Source organism: Rasamsonia emersonii (genome assembly GCF_000968595.1).
Source record: "Rasamsonia emersonii CBS 393.64 chromosome Unknown ctg1118621759671, whole genome shotgun sequence".
Lineage (NCBI taxonomy): Eukaryota > Fungi > Ascomycota > Eurotiomycetes > Eurotiales > Trichocomaceae > Rasamsonia > Rasamsonia emersonii.
In genome coordinates this window covers 11,362-26,577 of record NW_013563343.1, presented here as the reverse complement: position 1 = coordinate 26,577, position 15,216 = coordinate 11,362, and the positions used below count along the sequence as shown (strand labels likewise).

At 51.0% G+C, this 15,216-nt stretch overlaps 5 protein-coding genes across 5 annotated transcripts; 2 read left to right on the top strand and 3 right to left on the bottom strand.

Moving 5' to 3' along the window:
• Nucleotides 1-1,518: 1,518 nt before the first annotated feature.
• Nucleotides 1,519-2,720, top strand: T310_0250 (uncharacterized protein; the record flags this gene model as incomplete). The annotated part of the gene is made up of 4 exons (XM_013476852.1): nucleotides 1,519-1,919; nucleotides 1,967-2,331; nucleotides 2,363-2,520; nucleotides 2,616-2,720. 4 exons carry the CDS (start codon nucleotides 1,519-1,521, stop codon nucleotides 2,718-2,720), a joined length of 1,029 nt encoding a protein of 342 aa, XP_013332306.1.
• Nucleotides 2,721-3,361: 641 nt separating this feature from the next.
• T310_0249 (uncharacterized protein) lies at nucleotides 3,362-4,954 on the top strand (the record flags this gene model as incomplete). The annotated part of the gene is made up of 4 exons (XM_013476851.1): nucleotides 3,362-3,571; nucleotides 3,646-3,786; nucleotides 4,083-4,181; nucleotides 4,526-4,954. The coding sequence occupies 4 exons, from the start codon at nucleotides 3,362-3,364 to the stop codon at nucleotides 4,952-4,954; spliced, it is 879 nt and encodes a 292-aa protein (XP_013332305.1).
• Nucleotides 4,955-5,831: 877 nt separating this feature from the next.
• T310_0248 (Uncharacterized protein) lies at nucleotides 5,832-8,714 on the bottom strand (the record flags this gene model as incomplete). The annotated part of the gene is made up of 6 exons (XM_013476850.1): nucleotides 5,832-6,734; nucleotides 6,787-7,298; nucleotides 7,337-7,385; nucleotides 7,780-7,821; nucleotides 7,901-8,566; nucleotides 8,616-8,714. The coding sequence occupies 6 exons, from the start codon at nucleotides 8,712-8,714 to the stop codon at nucleotides 5,832-5,834; spliced, it is 2,271 nt and encodes a 756-aa protein (XP_013332304.1).
• Nucleotides 8,715-10,784: 2,070 nt separating this feature from the next.
• On the bottom strand, nucleotides 10,785-11,747 carry T310_0247 (uncharacterized protein; the record flags this gene model as incomplete). Its single annotated transcript, XM_013476849.1, has 1 exon — nucleotides 10,785-11,747. One exon carries the CDS (start codon nucleotides 11,745-11,747, stop codon nucleotides 10,785-10,787), a length of 963 nt encoding a protein of 320 aa, XP_013332303.1.
• An 821-nt stretch (nucleotides 11,748-12,568) lies between these two features.
• Nucleotides 12,569-14,933, bottom strand: T310_0246 (Formaldehyde transketolase; the record flags this gene model as incomplete). The annotated part of the gene is made up of 4 exons (XM_013476848.1): nucleotides 12,569-13,444; nucleotides 13,511-14,508; nucleotides 14,572-14,681; nucleotides 14,755-14,933. 4 exons carry the CDS (start codon nucleotides 14,931-14,933, stop codon nucleotides 12,569-12,571), a joined length of 2,163 nt encoding a protein of 720 aa, XP_013332302.1.
• Nucleotides 14,934-15,216: the final 283 nt, after the last annotated feature.

The following is a 15,216-nucleotide window of genomic DNA, read 5'->3' as shown; positions in this document are numbered from 1 at the left end:
GACAATAAACTGGCGGCTTGTGATCTGCTGTGAGTATTACGCGGCGCAACCGTTCGAGAAGAGACTCAGACGCTTACACCTAGCTCCTGGAAGGACAGGTATCCGGATTTGAAGGACATTCTCTGTTTATTCCCATTAACAGGGAATTTTATCATCCGACCACAGGAGAGAAATGCCTGTGTCTTTTCAGCCTCGTGGCCAGGCCCGCGAATTCGTCCGGAAGCTACAGTGTGGGAAACTTGCAAAAATCTGGATCAAGAAAGCCCTCACAGTGGAACGAGCCATATACCAGCGGAAGATCGACGAGGCTAAAAAGGAAGGTCAACCATATGAACACCTCGAGCGAACGATGCCTGTTGTTCCTGCGAAGTGGGAGGATATCTCGGATCATTGCATTGGGAGATGCGGTGTCCTCTGACCTCCTCGAGCCCATGGAAGTACACCAGGATCGGGCACCCTCAGCAGAGCCGTTGGTAGAGGAGAAACAGGAGCAAGCACTCTTCTCGATTCTGTCCGACAAGATCAGAAAGGTTGCTGGAGTCATCTTGGCATTCGTATTACGGGCCGATGACGGTCTCTAAGGGGTTGCGACCCCGAGAGGTCGGCCTCGCCCACGCGCGGACCAGGTCGAGCAGTTGGGACTCGCAAAGCGCTTCTCCCATATCGAGTTTTGCCGAACCTGGATGTACAATGCGTTCTTTGCCTGCTCCATCGTATGAGCTCGCTGTGCCATATCGAAGATAATGCATCTACCGGAGGAAGCTTGGAAAAGTCAGAACAATGCCAGGAGTCGTCCCTTTTCTTCTCATGGCTTGCCAGTCGACTTGGACATGATCAAGGTAGCAAGTTTCACTTATGACACTCATAATCTGGCCTGCATTCTTCTCTGACCATTCGGTGCACGGCAACCATATTCTAGACACCAATACTTCTGCAGAAGTACCTGAACATAACCAGCTCCTCCTGAAAGGGTCCAGTTGGTGAAATTCTTCTACGAAGCCATTCGACGACAAAATCGACATCAGCTTCAGAAAACTTCCAGTTGGTAGCTGGCATATCTGGGAACGTGGGGCCCCCTGATTGACACGACAATGACTATGGAGATGGATCTGAGGCAGAAATATCTTGCTCATTGCAACACCAGCATTCGGCCAGATTCAAGAGGACCGATGCGTCTGCCGTTTGTTCTTTCTTTAGATAATGACGGGGCCTACAATCGATGTGCACGGCATCAGAACGAACGAGTCCGATCCAGCTGATAAACTGACACTAGACGAATGCTGATGCGCTCACTGAAAGAATTCGACCATTGGAACCGTCTGATCGACCTACATTGATCAAGAGGGCGAGTTTGGCGTTCTATACCTGAATAATGAGCTCTTGGATCGTGTGGAAGTTGCAGAGTTCATTCAGCGGGCGATGAACGGACTCGAAAGCATAGGGCCAGCACAGAAGGTCGAACTGAGTCAGATGAAGAGATTAGGGACACATCAACAGCCGCTGACCAGACCCGGGATCATGACGGAAGCCCTATGCTTTCTTTTCCAGGGCATCCAGGTAATGACTGCTTTCACTTGCTCTGCTTCCCTTGGTACTATTTTCTGTACTCTCTGTCTTGAAAATCTGTTTGCTCTACTGAAGAAGATCCAGAAGAGCTCTCTGAGAATCATTCTCATTTGCGGTGAGAATGCAAAGAAAATTCTCCTACCTCGTGATATGCACTCAATCATCCTCAAGCTGCATGACGGGGAAAGAATAAGCATTGGTGATCAGATCCCCCGTACGAGATCAAGACCGTGGAGTATCGCATGGACGCGAAGCAGCTGTGTCAATACCGACAGATCTACGACAGCCGAGCAGCAAACCACCAACGAAGAAGTTAGTGGCTGCTTCGACATGGTGATATATTGCCAACTCAGGTATGACTCGTTCTCATATACCTCTACTGGGCGACTCGGGTAAAGAGCGAAGGTAACCTAGGAAGTGGTTGGATCCGAAAGGGGTACTCGGCACAGTTCATACCAAACGATCAAGACAAGCTACCTGAATACACTTATGGCACCGCTGACGTGGCGTTGACATTCAAGCTCGAAGGAAATCCCGTGGACTTGAAATTCAAGTTCATCGTTACCGTCGACCCTCCTCTAAAGTCGACCGACGCCGAGCCAGTAAGCGCTGATCATTTTGGCAGCACGCAGGATTATGCGCTGTTAGAATTTAGCGTCATGGAAAAGAGGGAGTTTTCACTGCTGGAGTGGACTGACAAATTGATTGAAAACGAAGGTTCCACTGAAGAAGACATGCCAGAAGCTACCAAGCAAAGCTACTGCTGTGTGGACCCTCTTTTCTGACTTCCATACAGCACGCAAGTATAACCGGACAACCTGCAATGCCTTATTCAGCTCTTGGACAGTCAACTGGGTGGCGCACCCTAATAATGAGTGGGAAAACGACGAATGGCATGTTTGGGCCGCGGCTTTAATTAAATGTACACGACGACTTACTACAAGACTTTCAAACGTATGTATTTTCCTTCCATTCTTTTTTACCTTTGTTCTTTTCCTCTCTCTCTGTGTGTGTCTTTCGTGCTCAAACCAAGCTAACTATAATATTAGATGTCTGATCACTCTGCTTCCGCTCCTCCATGCACCTTCTCTGAGGATGACCTCGAATTGCTCACCTCCCCCTCCGCCAGAAGTGACGTCTTGAGCTATGCTTGAGTTCCGCCGGCTGCTTGATGGCATCAATCCTCTCTTGATTGGCCCACTAGGGGGGATGGGACACAGCTAATAATGCTGCTACCGTCTCCAGACAGACAGAAACCTACGTGGGAAAAGTTGGCAGTTGATGTGAATAAATTCTTCCTCCTGTTTTTTTTTGTGCCATCTAAAAACTACACAATATGGCCAAGTACTGACATAACTGGATGAATAGCGGACAAACAAGATTGTGCGAGTAAATGCGCCGCAGACTATCAATGACTGCTGGTTCATCCACGGTAGTGAAACAGATACTGCTGGATATCCGGTCAAGATTCTGCACAGGCCGTACATCATGCTACCTCTGAGATTCCTGGCTATACCTTCGCAATATTAATCACAACATGCACCAAACCCCTGCCGCCTTCCAGGATGCGATCGGGGGCTGTAACCGCATGAAGCAGATCTTAGACTACTGGGCGGAGAGAAGTCACCAGGTCATCCATGACGTCCTCAACATCAATTTTGGGCCAATTGCAGGTTAAAAACGATTTTACGCCAGATACCTCCATGGGCGATTTTGCCAACGGCATATCCGAAGACGTTCTCGACTCACTCGCCCGTACTGTGGCCAACCGCTTTCGATAGCGGCTATCACGAACATGAACGTGTTCAGGGCGGCAACCCGAGCTCTCCGCGACGATGTGCTGGCGCGTGCAGATGTGGTGGTGACGACGCTATTTTCGACAAGTGAGACCAGTCTGCGATGCAACCCCCAGCCGATCCTGATTGCTGTCGACGAGGCCGCAAAGATCGCCGAGCCAGAACTCTGGCCGGTTCTCGCATTCTATCATCCCAGAGCGTGGCTCTTGGTGGGTGACCAGTTGCAGCTTCGACCGACCATCCCATCCTCTCCCGACACGAGGACAACTCTCACAGCAACCAGCTGCGCGTATCGCTCTTTGCCCGGTTGATTGAGACCGGTCTCATGGACGTCTCCCTGACAATGCAACACCGCATGTGTGCAACCATATCCCGCCAGGTCAACGGCGTGTTCTACGAAGATCGTCTGGAAGATGCGCCGGCGGTACAGAGGCTAAATGAGATTACGCGGGCTGTCATGCGCTACAACGGTCGGTTTTTCAGAAAGAATCAGTGACGAACAATCCGATACTTCCCTCCTAACTTCCAGATTGACCAACGAGCTTGAATTGCTTCTCATTGTAGATGTCCCGAACAGCTTGGCGGAACAGGATACCAGCAGTCCTTCGCTGGTCAACCTCTAGCACGTCACCGTGATCCGGCTTTCTCTGCAGCGTCACACGCAAGTCTTTGCACCTACAGATGGCGCTAGCAGAATGACAATTAATACACAAATTCCAGAAACGGTCCATCGCATCCGCGCAGTCCGCATCATCCTCATATGTCATTTCCGGCCGTATCTTTTACTCGTACACTGACATCAAACCTGATCCGACCTGTGTCAGCGAATGCACTCTGTTGGCATCATGAACTCCATCCTCATGGCTGTTCCCATGATGGAGTCAACGGGACCTTGAGGATGGAAGATTTGGACAGCCTAATCAACTCGTCTATTCAAATCCAACGTCAGATCACCCAAAATACGCCGTATGGCGCAGGACTTTGATAAAAATCAGTATGTGGCTTGTAAAGCAGCTCGAGGCCAACTTTATCGAGAAGATAGATTTGTCGCCTACGCCAACAGATTATACAGATGAAACCTACCTATGATGCAATCAAGCGCATGGTTATTCGTCGCCGTTTGGAAGACATCAGCAATAGCTATTTGCTAGCAACATCTATAGAGAAAGAACACTACGGCTCTATGGAGCAATATATCAATGCCTTTCGACAAGCCGTTTTCCACGTCCAGTCAAGCTCATCATGTCTTTTGGTCTCCGGATATGAAGTGCTACGTAACTGGGATAACTGCAGACGGCACCCTCATTTTCTCTGCTATCTTCTATCTCAGAGCCTATGGCTCATTCGGCGCAGAGCAGAGTACAGAGGCCCGTGAAGCTCCTGCTGCCACTGCAAGGGAGATGTATGCAAAATTTAATGATGACCAGCGCCGTGTCTTTGAAAATTACGATCACCTTAATGAGAAGCCGGAATTTACACATTTTTATTTGCAGGGCCCTGGCAGCACCGGCAAGACCTTTCTCTACGGAGCCCTCTATGCCGATGTCCGTAGAAATGGTCGAACAGTTTACAGCAGGATGTTATCGATGTGATTGTCAGCGCCCAGATCCCCCAGATTACTGGAACAGCGCGTGCTCCTGTCTCTGTACCTGCAACCGCCCTCACAAGATACACCACACTGTTGTCGAAATTGGAGCTGCGCGAAGCAATCAATAAAGGGCGAAAAAACCGCGACGATTTCTTGAACGTCCAGCAGCAAAAAGTGAACATTCAAAAGGAAGAACGCCCTGCACCTGTCAACTTCCTGGCACTTAACATTTTCCCTGCTCCTCTCGATTTGTTTTCTTGTTCTTCTTAATATCGACATTGAATCTTCCAAGCATATGCTAGAACAAGCACAATGTCGTACACGCGTGCAAGCTTTGATAACCCGGAGGTACTCAATGCACCAAACGTGTCACTGTTTGGGTTTCATCATGGCAAGTATCTGTTGGAATCATGCCATGTATATGTGCTGATCACAAGCAGGGCTCATCCAGAATCCAAACCCTGGCTGGATCCCACTGTCCTATCAAACAGCAAGGAACATGGGACACATCCATATACAAAAGTGTTGGCGTAGGCCCTACCGGGCTTAGTTTGGCTCGTTTACGCAAAGAAGGCGCACTCAGCCTCCCTGTGCTAGTGACGTCGGCGTTAGGAAAGAAAGGAAATGAACAAATAATGCCTGATGTATACGTAGGCTTTCTTTCCTTCGTTTTCAACCGATCGATCATTGATTTGAGTCTATTTGTTAATTCAGCATGTTTCCTTTTTGTTTTGTAGTATTGCATGTGACACCATGGTGCTACCAGCAGAAGAGGTGATCTGTATCATGATTACGAGGGAGATATGACTACGAGGTGGAAGTCGAAACGAAAGTCCAATATTGTACACATGTATATATGTACATACAATCAGGCTGTAGCTTCAGACTCGTTCAATCTTACAGTATCGATCACGTCGAGCTCCCCCCTGCAATGACTCCTTCAAGACAAGCCCCTTTCTCACCCCATGCTCGACGCCCACTCGCGTCAAGCACTCCAGAACCCAGTCAATTCTGTCCAGGTCCGACAAGGAGGCTTGGCCGATTACATTCAATGTCCAGGCGCAAAGGACATCCTCGACAGCCGGTGCTCCATCGTGTCTGTCTCGCGTCTCTTCACTCGCGAATTCGCCCAGGAGATAGGGGACCGTGGCAGAAAGGTCGTCTACGACAGTCCTTAGAGAGTGAGTCAACCCTGCAGATTCTCCAGGATACATGTATGTAAGCAAAGGAAAGGCACTCAGAGCGTCTGACATGGCTTGCAGCAGATGCAGGCGTCCATTCCACAGACGGAGCCAGAAAACGGCATACAGAATGCTGTGGAAGGTGTAGGCATGTGGAGGAGCTCCACGATAGCTGTAGGGACGTGAGCTAGCAATCCCGTACTCGGGGTGCGAGGATGCCATGCGCTGCCATGCAAGAAGGTCGTCATCCACACGCAGGGCAGATGCCAAGACATCGGCCATAGGATAATGATTTACCCCTGCTGTCGAGGATGATTCCCAGATCAGGTTGCGGATCTCACTGCTGATGTTGCTCACATTCAGAAGGAGAGTGAAAAGATGGGAGGTAGCGCGAGAAGGGAACAGCGTCTCGATCTCAGCACCGGAATACGTGCGAGGAGCCAGCTGCAGGGTCAAGAGGCTCATCTGCTGTCTCGTGCGGACGATCCGGCAGAGACTTTGGCCAGCTGAGCTCCGGCAGTAAAGTGGTCCCACGGCATCGACAAGACGCTCCTGAGCGTCGTTGTGCGGTAGATGGGAGGAGGGCTCCTCTGAGGCCATAATCTGTAACACGTTAGTTATATACTTGAAATGGTTATCGAAGGCGATAGTATACTTCGTAGAGCGAGAGAAGGAAAATTGCAGCCAGGGCCTCATCACTCTTCATGGCCATCTCATCCTGGAGGATTTCTGCCGTCAGACGCAGCGCATTTCCATAAGCCTGGCCAGCTCGGTAGATCAAATCCGGCATGCGGGCATGTCGTCCATACACGTAGAGCGAAACCGCAGCGACAGACTCCCTCAGTTGGCGATGGACGCAACTGGCCCTGAGCATCGCAGGTAGAAAGCAGAGGTATCCTTCCGACAATGCCGGATTGGGGGACTGCACGACGAAATTCGCGAAGAAATAGCACAGACCTTCCTGCTCCCAATTTCTCGAGATAATAGGCCCTGTCATAGGGCGTCTTCGTGGAGGACCACCGTCATCTCGTTTCACTCCCAGGGCGCGCCGTCTCGAAATCTCATTCATGGACCTGAACACCGGATCTGGGTATCCGGGACATTCTCTCTCGTTCTTGATGCATCGACCACAAGCAGGTCGCTCGCCATCGCACTGCCTGGATGAGTCTATATACAGTAGATTGGCGAATTGCCAGCTGACCGACCTTGAGTCTGACCAGTCGACACGCGTAACAGCGGGTTTTCATGAGTTGTCTGCATTGATATATATTATTCTTCTTGGCAGATGGAACTGATATGTATTAATTTTGTTGTTGATAGCTGGTGCGTTGCTAAGAATGGAAGCATCACGTGCGTCGCGATGGCGTGATCGTTGCTCTTCGCGATCGGCGATCGTGATAACTTTCGAGAGACGTCAACTGCACACTTCAGTCGTATGTGGACATTGAGTATGGCGTCTGCAGTGGTATGCAGGATCAAAGAACTATTATCCAGTCTGCACAGATGGAATCACACTCCGAGATGGGTCATACATTTTCGAAACTACGGCTGTTACAGATGACCAGGCATCCTGATGGTAAGTTTCTTTCGTTCATTGCTACTCGTCAATTAAGGCTATTTCTGATAATGACTAAGGCGATAGAACTACCCGTCTGATTTCATCTGAATATGTACCAATCTGCGCTGCGACCTGCGCTACATTAACATATTCGCTCATGAAGAAATTGCATTATCCGTCACGGTAAGATGGCTGCTTAGAGAGCCGCTACCATGGCCAAGATGGCGCCGATGATACTCCCTGAAGTCCCCAGAGCGGCCGCGCCACCAGCGAAAACCGAAGGGCCGCTCGAGGTTGGGGGTGGAGGCACCGCACTCGAGCCAGTCGGGCCTGATCCAGATCCAGATCCTGCCGGCGCCGTGGAGTTGCTGCCGGGCGAGGAGCCCCCAGTCGCAGTCGAAGAAGGTCCACTGGGCGTGGAAGACTTTGCAGTCGTGGTGCTCTCGCCAGTGGTGGAGGAGCCTCCGCTGGAAGAGCTTCCACTAGCGGACGAACCTCCACCAGAGGTGCTCGAGGTGCTCGAGGTACTCGACGTGCCCGTGCCGGTGCTGGTGGTGGTAGTGGTGGTGGTCGTCGACGTACCGGTTGACTGCGGTGTCGACGACGGAGTGGGCGCGGGCGACGCCGTCGAGGTGTCAGTCGACGAAGCAGGTGAAGTCGCCGTCGCGCTGGCGCTGGTCGCCGTTGCAGCGGACGAGACACAAGAGCAGACTGCTTCGGCCGAGGACTGCACGGCCAGGGCTTGACCACCGCAGGCGCTGATAACGCAGGCCGCAGCCCGGCTCTGAATGGCCGCAGACTGCGAGCTGCTGCACTGGCAGGCAAAGTCGGTATAGGCGCAACCGACGGCAGAGCCGGCGGACGTCAGACACGAAGTCTGCAGCGGTCAGTTTTCACAATGTGATACACGCCAGGCGACGACGTACTCCACACGATGGGATTGCTTGCGCGACTGACAAGCACTGGGACTGAGCGTGGGCCAGGGCGGCCATGGCCGTGCTCAGGAGGATGGTGGAAGTCTTCATCTTCAAACGAGCGATACTCAGACCAGTTTATCTGGGTGATTCTTAATGCGATGTTTAAAGACAACAAACGAGTGTCGAAGCGAGGGTGCAACTAGTCGAAGAATCGATCCATCCTAGGGAGGCAACCTTCTGGATTATATATCTCCATGCGGCAGGGAACGTGGGCTGCACTAACAATCTCACATGGTCGCACCACGGCTCCTTTGTCTGGGGTAGGCTGTCTTATTGGCCTGTGCTGACATGAAGATCCGAATTGCCAGCGTCGTTGTCTCCCCGTACGGCTTGGCCAGGCTGACCGTCCCTGGATGTGCCGTCGGATTGGCGTTGGAGTGCATCATGCGACCTTAGCATTGACCTGAACAGGACTGGACCAGCCCAATAAGCTCGAATTGATTTCGACGGGATCAAACGTTGCAACTCTCCGTATCATTTGAAGACACCCTCAGCTATGAACCTAACCAGTCGCATGAAAGTGTATTATTTTGAGACCGTCAGCTCGAGGCCAACTCCTGACTCATTCCGACTTGCACATAATATCCCGTGTAATATCGCAGGAGCCCAAGCCGAGCCAAAGTGAGACATCCTCCAGGTACCTATTGGGCAGGAAGAACAAGTCTCGAGTCTAACAGAGTCGTTGGCGCCATCCCCGCAATTTGCTTTTAGCCTGCAGCCATGCCAAGACGACTAAAAGCATGCCTCGTTCGGTAAATCAGGCACTCTGTCGGCAATCCTGTCCGTGCGTGCTGACTTGATATTCGGATCAAAGCCTGCGTTTATTGGCCTGGTCTCATAATAATATTTCTTTCCAACTGCAACCGTCATGACGATCATCTGGTACTTACTCCGTACTGTTGGATTATTTGGATGCAAGTCACTACGTGTATATACCCAAGTACCGGCAGGACATTCCGTCCAACGAAGTACGGGGTACAGCATACAATGTGACATTGCACAGCCGCAGGCAATTGTCATGATCGACTGCGGGGAGTGACATTATCCTACCGGGGTAGATAGACACATATACTGGCCGGTACATGTATGTATGTATATACATCCACGATCTTACTTTTTTTTTATCATGTGAGCAATTTACTTTTGGTAACAGCGCCGAAGATCCACGGAAAACGAAGAGACAGTGCAAGAATTCTCCGTATGGCCTGCACTGCCCTACCCTGCCCTGTGCTGCTGTGGCTTAGTGTCGTGTAGTGTATCCATGGATCGACCTTCCCCGCATTTTTCTTTCCCCATAGAGTTCTATGTCAATGATTTCCCGATTGTTACTATTCTTTGATTTTTTTTTATCTTTTATGCTTACAAACAAAGCACAGAGCGACTTGATGAATAAATGAACAAATGGATGAATGGCAAATGGATGAATGGATAGTCAAACAAGTTAGCATCGAACAGAATTAATTGCTCATGGAAGGAATACACATGTAACATTAGTCATAGATTAATCATGAATACTCCGTGGTCGAGGAGTTGAATTAAAATGTACAAATGTAAAGAAAAAAAAATCTCGATACATAGATATATATAAAAGGGAATGAGTGAATAAATTCTATATTTGTACAGTACAAACTATAAATCAAATTGAGGATGGTGATCTTTGAAGCATTTTTTTCTCCATAGCGAAGTTGAAAAGCGAAGTTGAAAAATTAAGACAAAAAAAAAAAAAGAAAACAAACTAGAGACAAAATAAACTGCTGGCAGTGATCAACAGTGACTAATGGCCAGAAGTGAACTAAATGACTGTATTCACTACAACTTGTATACAAGAGGAGGAGTGGAGGCGAATATGATATAAAATACTGCTGGAACTATCTATATTGCTTGCTCTGTTAGCAAGGATTGATCTATTTGTCTATCTATCATGGATATATTAGCTAACTTATTTGCTTCACACCTTTGTTATTATTTATGCATTCGTTCTATTAATCTACCTGATCAATCACCTGGCTTATATATAACAATATAATGAAATAGGCATCGTAAGGATAGCATTGTCTGTTCGAGATATTCTATCTCGTAGTGGATCCATTTCTTTCCTTTTCTCTACTCTTGTAAAGATTATACCACCCTATTTGGAACATCCTTCCCCTCCAGCACCGCCAGCAGCGTCTCAACCACCGCCACGCCGCTGCGACTCTGATTCTCCACCGTCGACGCCCCAACATGCGGCGTCATGATCACATTCGGACACGCTAGCAGTCCTTCGCCATACGCCTCCGTCGTCGGCGGCTCGACGTCCATCGCGTCCAGCGCGGCACCAAAGATAGTCCTCTTCTGCAGCGCCTCCAGCAGCGCTTTCTCGTCGACAATCCCCCCTCGCGCGCAGTTGATCAGGATGGCCTCCTTCTTCATCAGCGCCAGGTGCTCGCGCCCGATCAGCCCGCGCGTCTGCTCCGTCAGCGGCACATGCAGCGTCACGACGTCCGCCTTGCGCAGCAGCTCCGCCAGCTCCGTGACGCGCTCGTGCGGGATATCGCTCCAGGCGCCGTCGGCAACGAACGGGTCGTACGCGACGATAGAGCCCTCCATGGCGCCGATCCACTTGCGCGCCACGACGCGCCCGATGTTGCCCATCCCGACGATGCCCACCGTCTTGCGGAACAGGCTCCGGCCGAGCATCTCGCTGCGGACGACCGTCTGGCCCTGCCGGATGAGGCGGTCGAGCTCGCAGACGCGGCGCGCGACGGCCAGCGCGAGCGAGATCGTCAGCTCGGCGACAGCTTCGCTGTTGAGCGCGGGGGTGTTGCACACGACGATGCCGCGGCTGCGGGCGGCGTCGAGGTCGATGTTGTCGACGCCAACGCCCTGTTTCACAATGACCTTGAGCTTCTCAGCGCGCTGGAAGTCGTCGGCGCGGATTTTCGTCTCGGACCGCACCAGCAGGGCCGTGGCGTGTTGGTGCCACGACGCCTTGGCTGGGTCGGAGGGCAGCACGTAGCGGATGTTGGGCGTGGAGGTTAATCGGGCGATGGCATCGGGGTGGTAGGGATCGAGGACGTAGACGGTGGGCAGGTCGGCCATATTGGCAGATAGATAGAACTTCTATAATAACTTCTATTCATCAGAAGTAATAGAGAAAGCTGTACAGCACGGAGTACAATGGAGGGACATCGGTGATGTCATGTGATCGGAGATATTCCGATCAATCTGCAAGAAATCAAATTAAATAATCTTTTATTATTAGTAGAAAAGAAATCTTCTAAATCATGCGGATGAATCCTCTGCCGGAAAGTAATACTCCGAATTATTTATCGACTGTGGGGACTCCACACGTTGATTCTTCTCTGTTGTCTTTCGGCTAAATATTCCGACGACATATGATTAACTTTGAAGGATTTTACGGAGTATTGTCTGTTATGCTTAAATTGTATTACTCTGGTGAAAAAAAAATAAGACAAAAAAAATAAGAGAGAAAAAGGTAAAAGGGGAAAATAATTAAAAAAATTAAAAAAATAAAAAAACAAAAACAAAAAATAAAAATAAAAGAAAAGAAAAAGGATAGAAAACACATAAAAAATTTATATAAATATATTTACAATACATTCTTAAGGCTTGATCAACCTCAATGTAACAAATTAAAGCTACCTACGTATAGCAATTTTGTGCAGTATATAGTTCTCCACACGTTATTATTTCCTTAGAAAATGCTTCTTGTGGCATCTTTATAGGCTCGTATCATGGATATCATTAATTAACGACCAGTTTACCACCATGAGCTTTTTACACCTGTTCTTGGAATTACACGCTTGTGATCATAATCTGACTGTGGCATACAGACTACAGACTTGACAAGCCTAATATCAACCTTCCCTTTTTTACTGAAACAAACGTCTCTATCAGTCTTACAGCTCCACAAACTCCCTCCTCAACAACTCATCTTCCCGTATTCTCTCCAGATAATCCACCACCTTGCCCGTCAGCACATCAATCTCATACCCAAAGAACTTGTACGCCGCCTTCCCCGGCAGACTGTGTCCAAACCGCTTCAGACAAATCCCCGCGTCCGCATACCGCTCCCATCCGTTCGGGGTGTAAGGCTCAATCACGACCGCCGGGATGCCGCGGTGTCGCTGCAGCGTCTCCCGCCTGTACTCGACGGGCTGTTGCTCAAACAGACGCTGGCAGGGGAAGCTCACGACGCGGGCTGCGATGTTCCTCTTCTTCAGCTGCTGCGCGACTTCGACCGCGAAGGAAAGCTCCGCCCCGACGCCGATCAGCGTCACGTCCGCTCTCTTGTCGGCGACTTCTTCCAGCACATAGGCGCCTCGGGCGACGCCCTCCCGTCGCGTCTGCTTGAGCTGCGGCACCGCATGTCGCGACGTCGAGATGATGGTGGGCGTGCGCTTCGCCTCGATGGCGACGATCCACGCGCCGGCCGTTTCCTCGCTGTCGCCGGGCCGGATGTACAGCAGATTGGGCATGGAGCGGAACAGACTGGCCAGCTCGATGGGCTGGTGCGTGGGCCCGTCCTCGCCCATGCCGATGGAGTCGTGTGTCGCGGCGTGGATGATCTGGAGCTGCTGTAGCGCGCCCATCCGCACGGCGGGAGCAGCGTACAGATAGAACATGAAGAAGGAGGATGTGACGGGGATGATGGTGTTGGGGGCAAACGCCGCCAGACCGTTGGCAATCGCGCACATGGCATGCTCGCGCACGCCGTAGTGGATGTATCGCCCGGAGTAGTTGCCGTTGAGGCCGCAGGTCGTTCGCAGGTCGGGCTGTATCAGTCAGACTGCTGATCTGGAAAGCAAGGAATGTATATATATGTATATATCTCGGCTTACATGCTGGAAGTCCACCTTGCCAGGCCAGGCCATATTCACCGACGGCGACAGATCGGCCGTCCCCACGACGAAGGAATTGATCTCCTTTGCGACGGGATTGAACACGAGTCCGGACGACGCGCGCGAAGGAGTCGGTTTGTCGGGGAAGCTGGTCGGAATCAAGTCCTTCCAGTTGGCAGGGAGCTCTCCGCGTATGCGTCTGCGGAACTCGGCGCCCAGGTCGGGGTATTTCGCCGAGTATTCATCGACCAGCTTGTTCCATTCCTGCACCAGAGCCTCTCCCCGGGCAGGGAGGTCGGCGAAGAACTCGCGCACGGTGTCGGAAATGACAAACAACTCGTCCGGGTTGAATCCGTAGGCCTTCTTCTGCGCAGCGACGTCTTCGGCCTCAAAGGCCACTCCGTGGGCATCAGCTGTGCCTGCGACTTTGCTCCCCAGGCCGATGATCGTCCGGACGTTGATGAACGTCGGCTTGTCGCTCGATGCGCGCGCCTGCTCCAAAGCCTGGACAATTCCTTCGACGTCGAAGCATCCGTCTTCAACATCGATCACGTCCCAGCCGCAAGCGCGCATCTTGGCGTTGACATCCTCGGTGTTGGTCAGGTCGACGGAGCCGTCGCAGGTGATCTGGTTGTTGTCGTAGATGACAGTCAGGTTGTTCAGGCGGAGATGACCAGCGAAAGAGATGGCCTCCAGCGCGACGCCTTCCTGCAGGCAGGCATCGCCGACCATGCACCACGTGTGGTTGGAGACGACCTCGTAGCCCGGCCGGTTGTATGTCGCCGTGAGGTGTTTCGTGGCCATGGCCAGGCCGACAGCGTTGGCGACGCCCTGGCCGAGAGGGCCGGTCGTCACTTCGATACCTTCGTGCTCGATCTCCGGGTGTCCGGGACAGAGGGCATCGACGCGGTCCGAGTGGTAGGACTTGAGCTGGTCGAAGGTCATGGCCTTGTAGCCGGTGAGGTGGAGGAAGACGTACTGGAAGAGGCATGCATGGCCTGGACAGTCAGAATGCAAACAACACATTTAACTACATGTATATATGTATGTAATGTACTCACCATTCGACAGCACAAACCGATCGCGATTAAAGTAATCCGGCGTATGCGGCGCGTATCGCATCACATACCTCCACAAGGCCACCCCGATGGCCGCCATGCCAATTGCTCCGCTGGAAAAAAGAAAAGAAAATACATATTTAGCATTCCCTCCTGCATGTATATTAATCCCATGATCAAGCGTACCCAGGATGCCCCCCATTGAACTGCTGGCACAGATCCGCGACGAGCAGGCGGAATGTCTTGAGGACCAGATCGTGGTCTTTGGACAGCTTTTTTACGAGAGGAAGGGCGGAGCTGGAAACCTGATTGGTGCCATCGTTTTCAGCTGTAGAGCCGTTTAAATGGGCTTGTTCGATGGTCATTGGGACTGACGCTATCACACTCTCTGAGTCTTTCTCGCAGTGTTCAAGCAACGATGGGATGTGAGTACCGCAATGAGAGATAAATAAATCGTCAGCGAGATATTGACAAACAGACACAAAGACATAAGTAAGCAAGACAGCTAGCTACATAAAACATTGATTGCTACCGAGGGGCAAGAGAGCTCTGCGTTGGTCTGGACGCTTTCCGTATAGGGCAACTGGAGGCACCGATTACCGCAAAGGGTAATTTGACGTGGTCCTGCATGACGGAGAATAATTAACA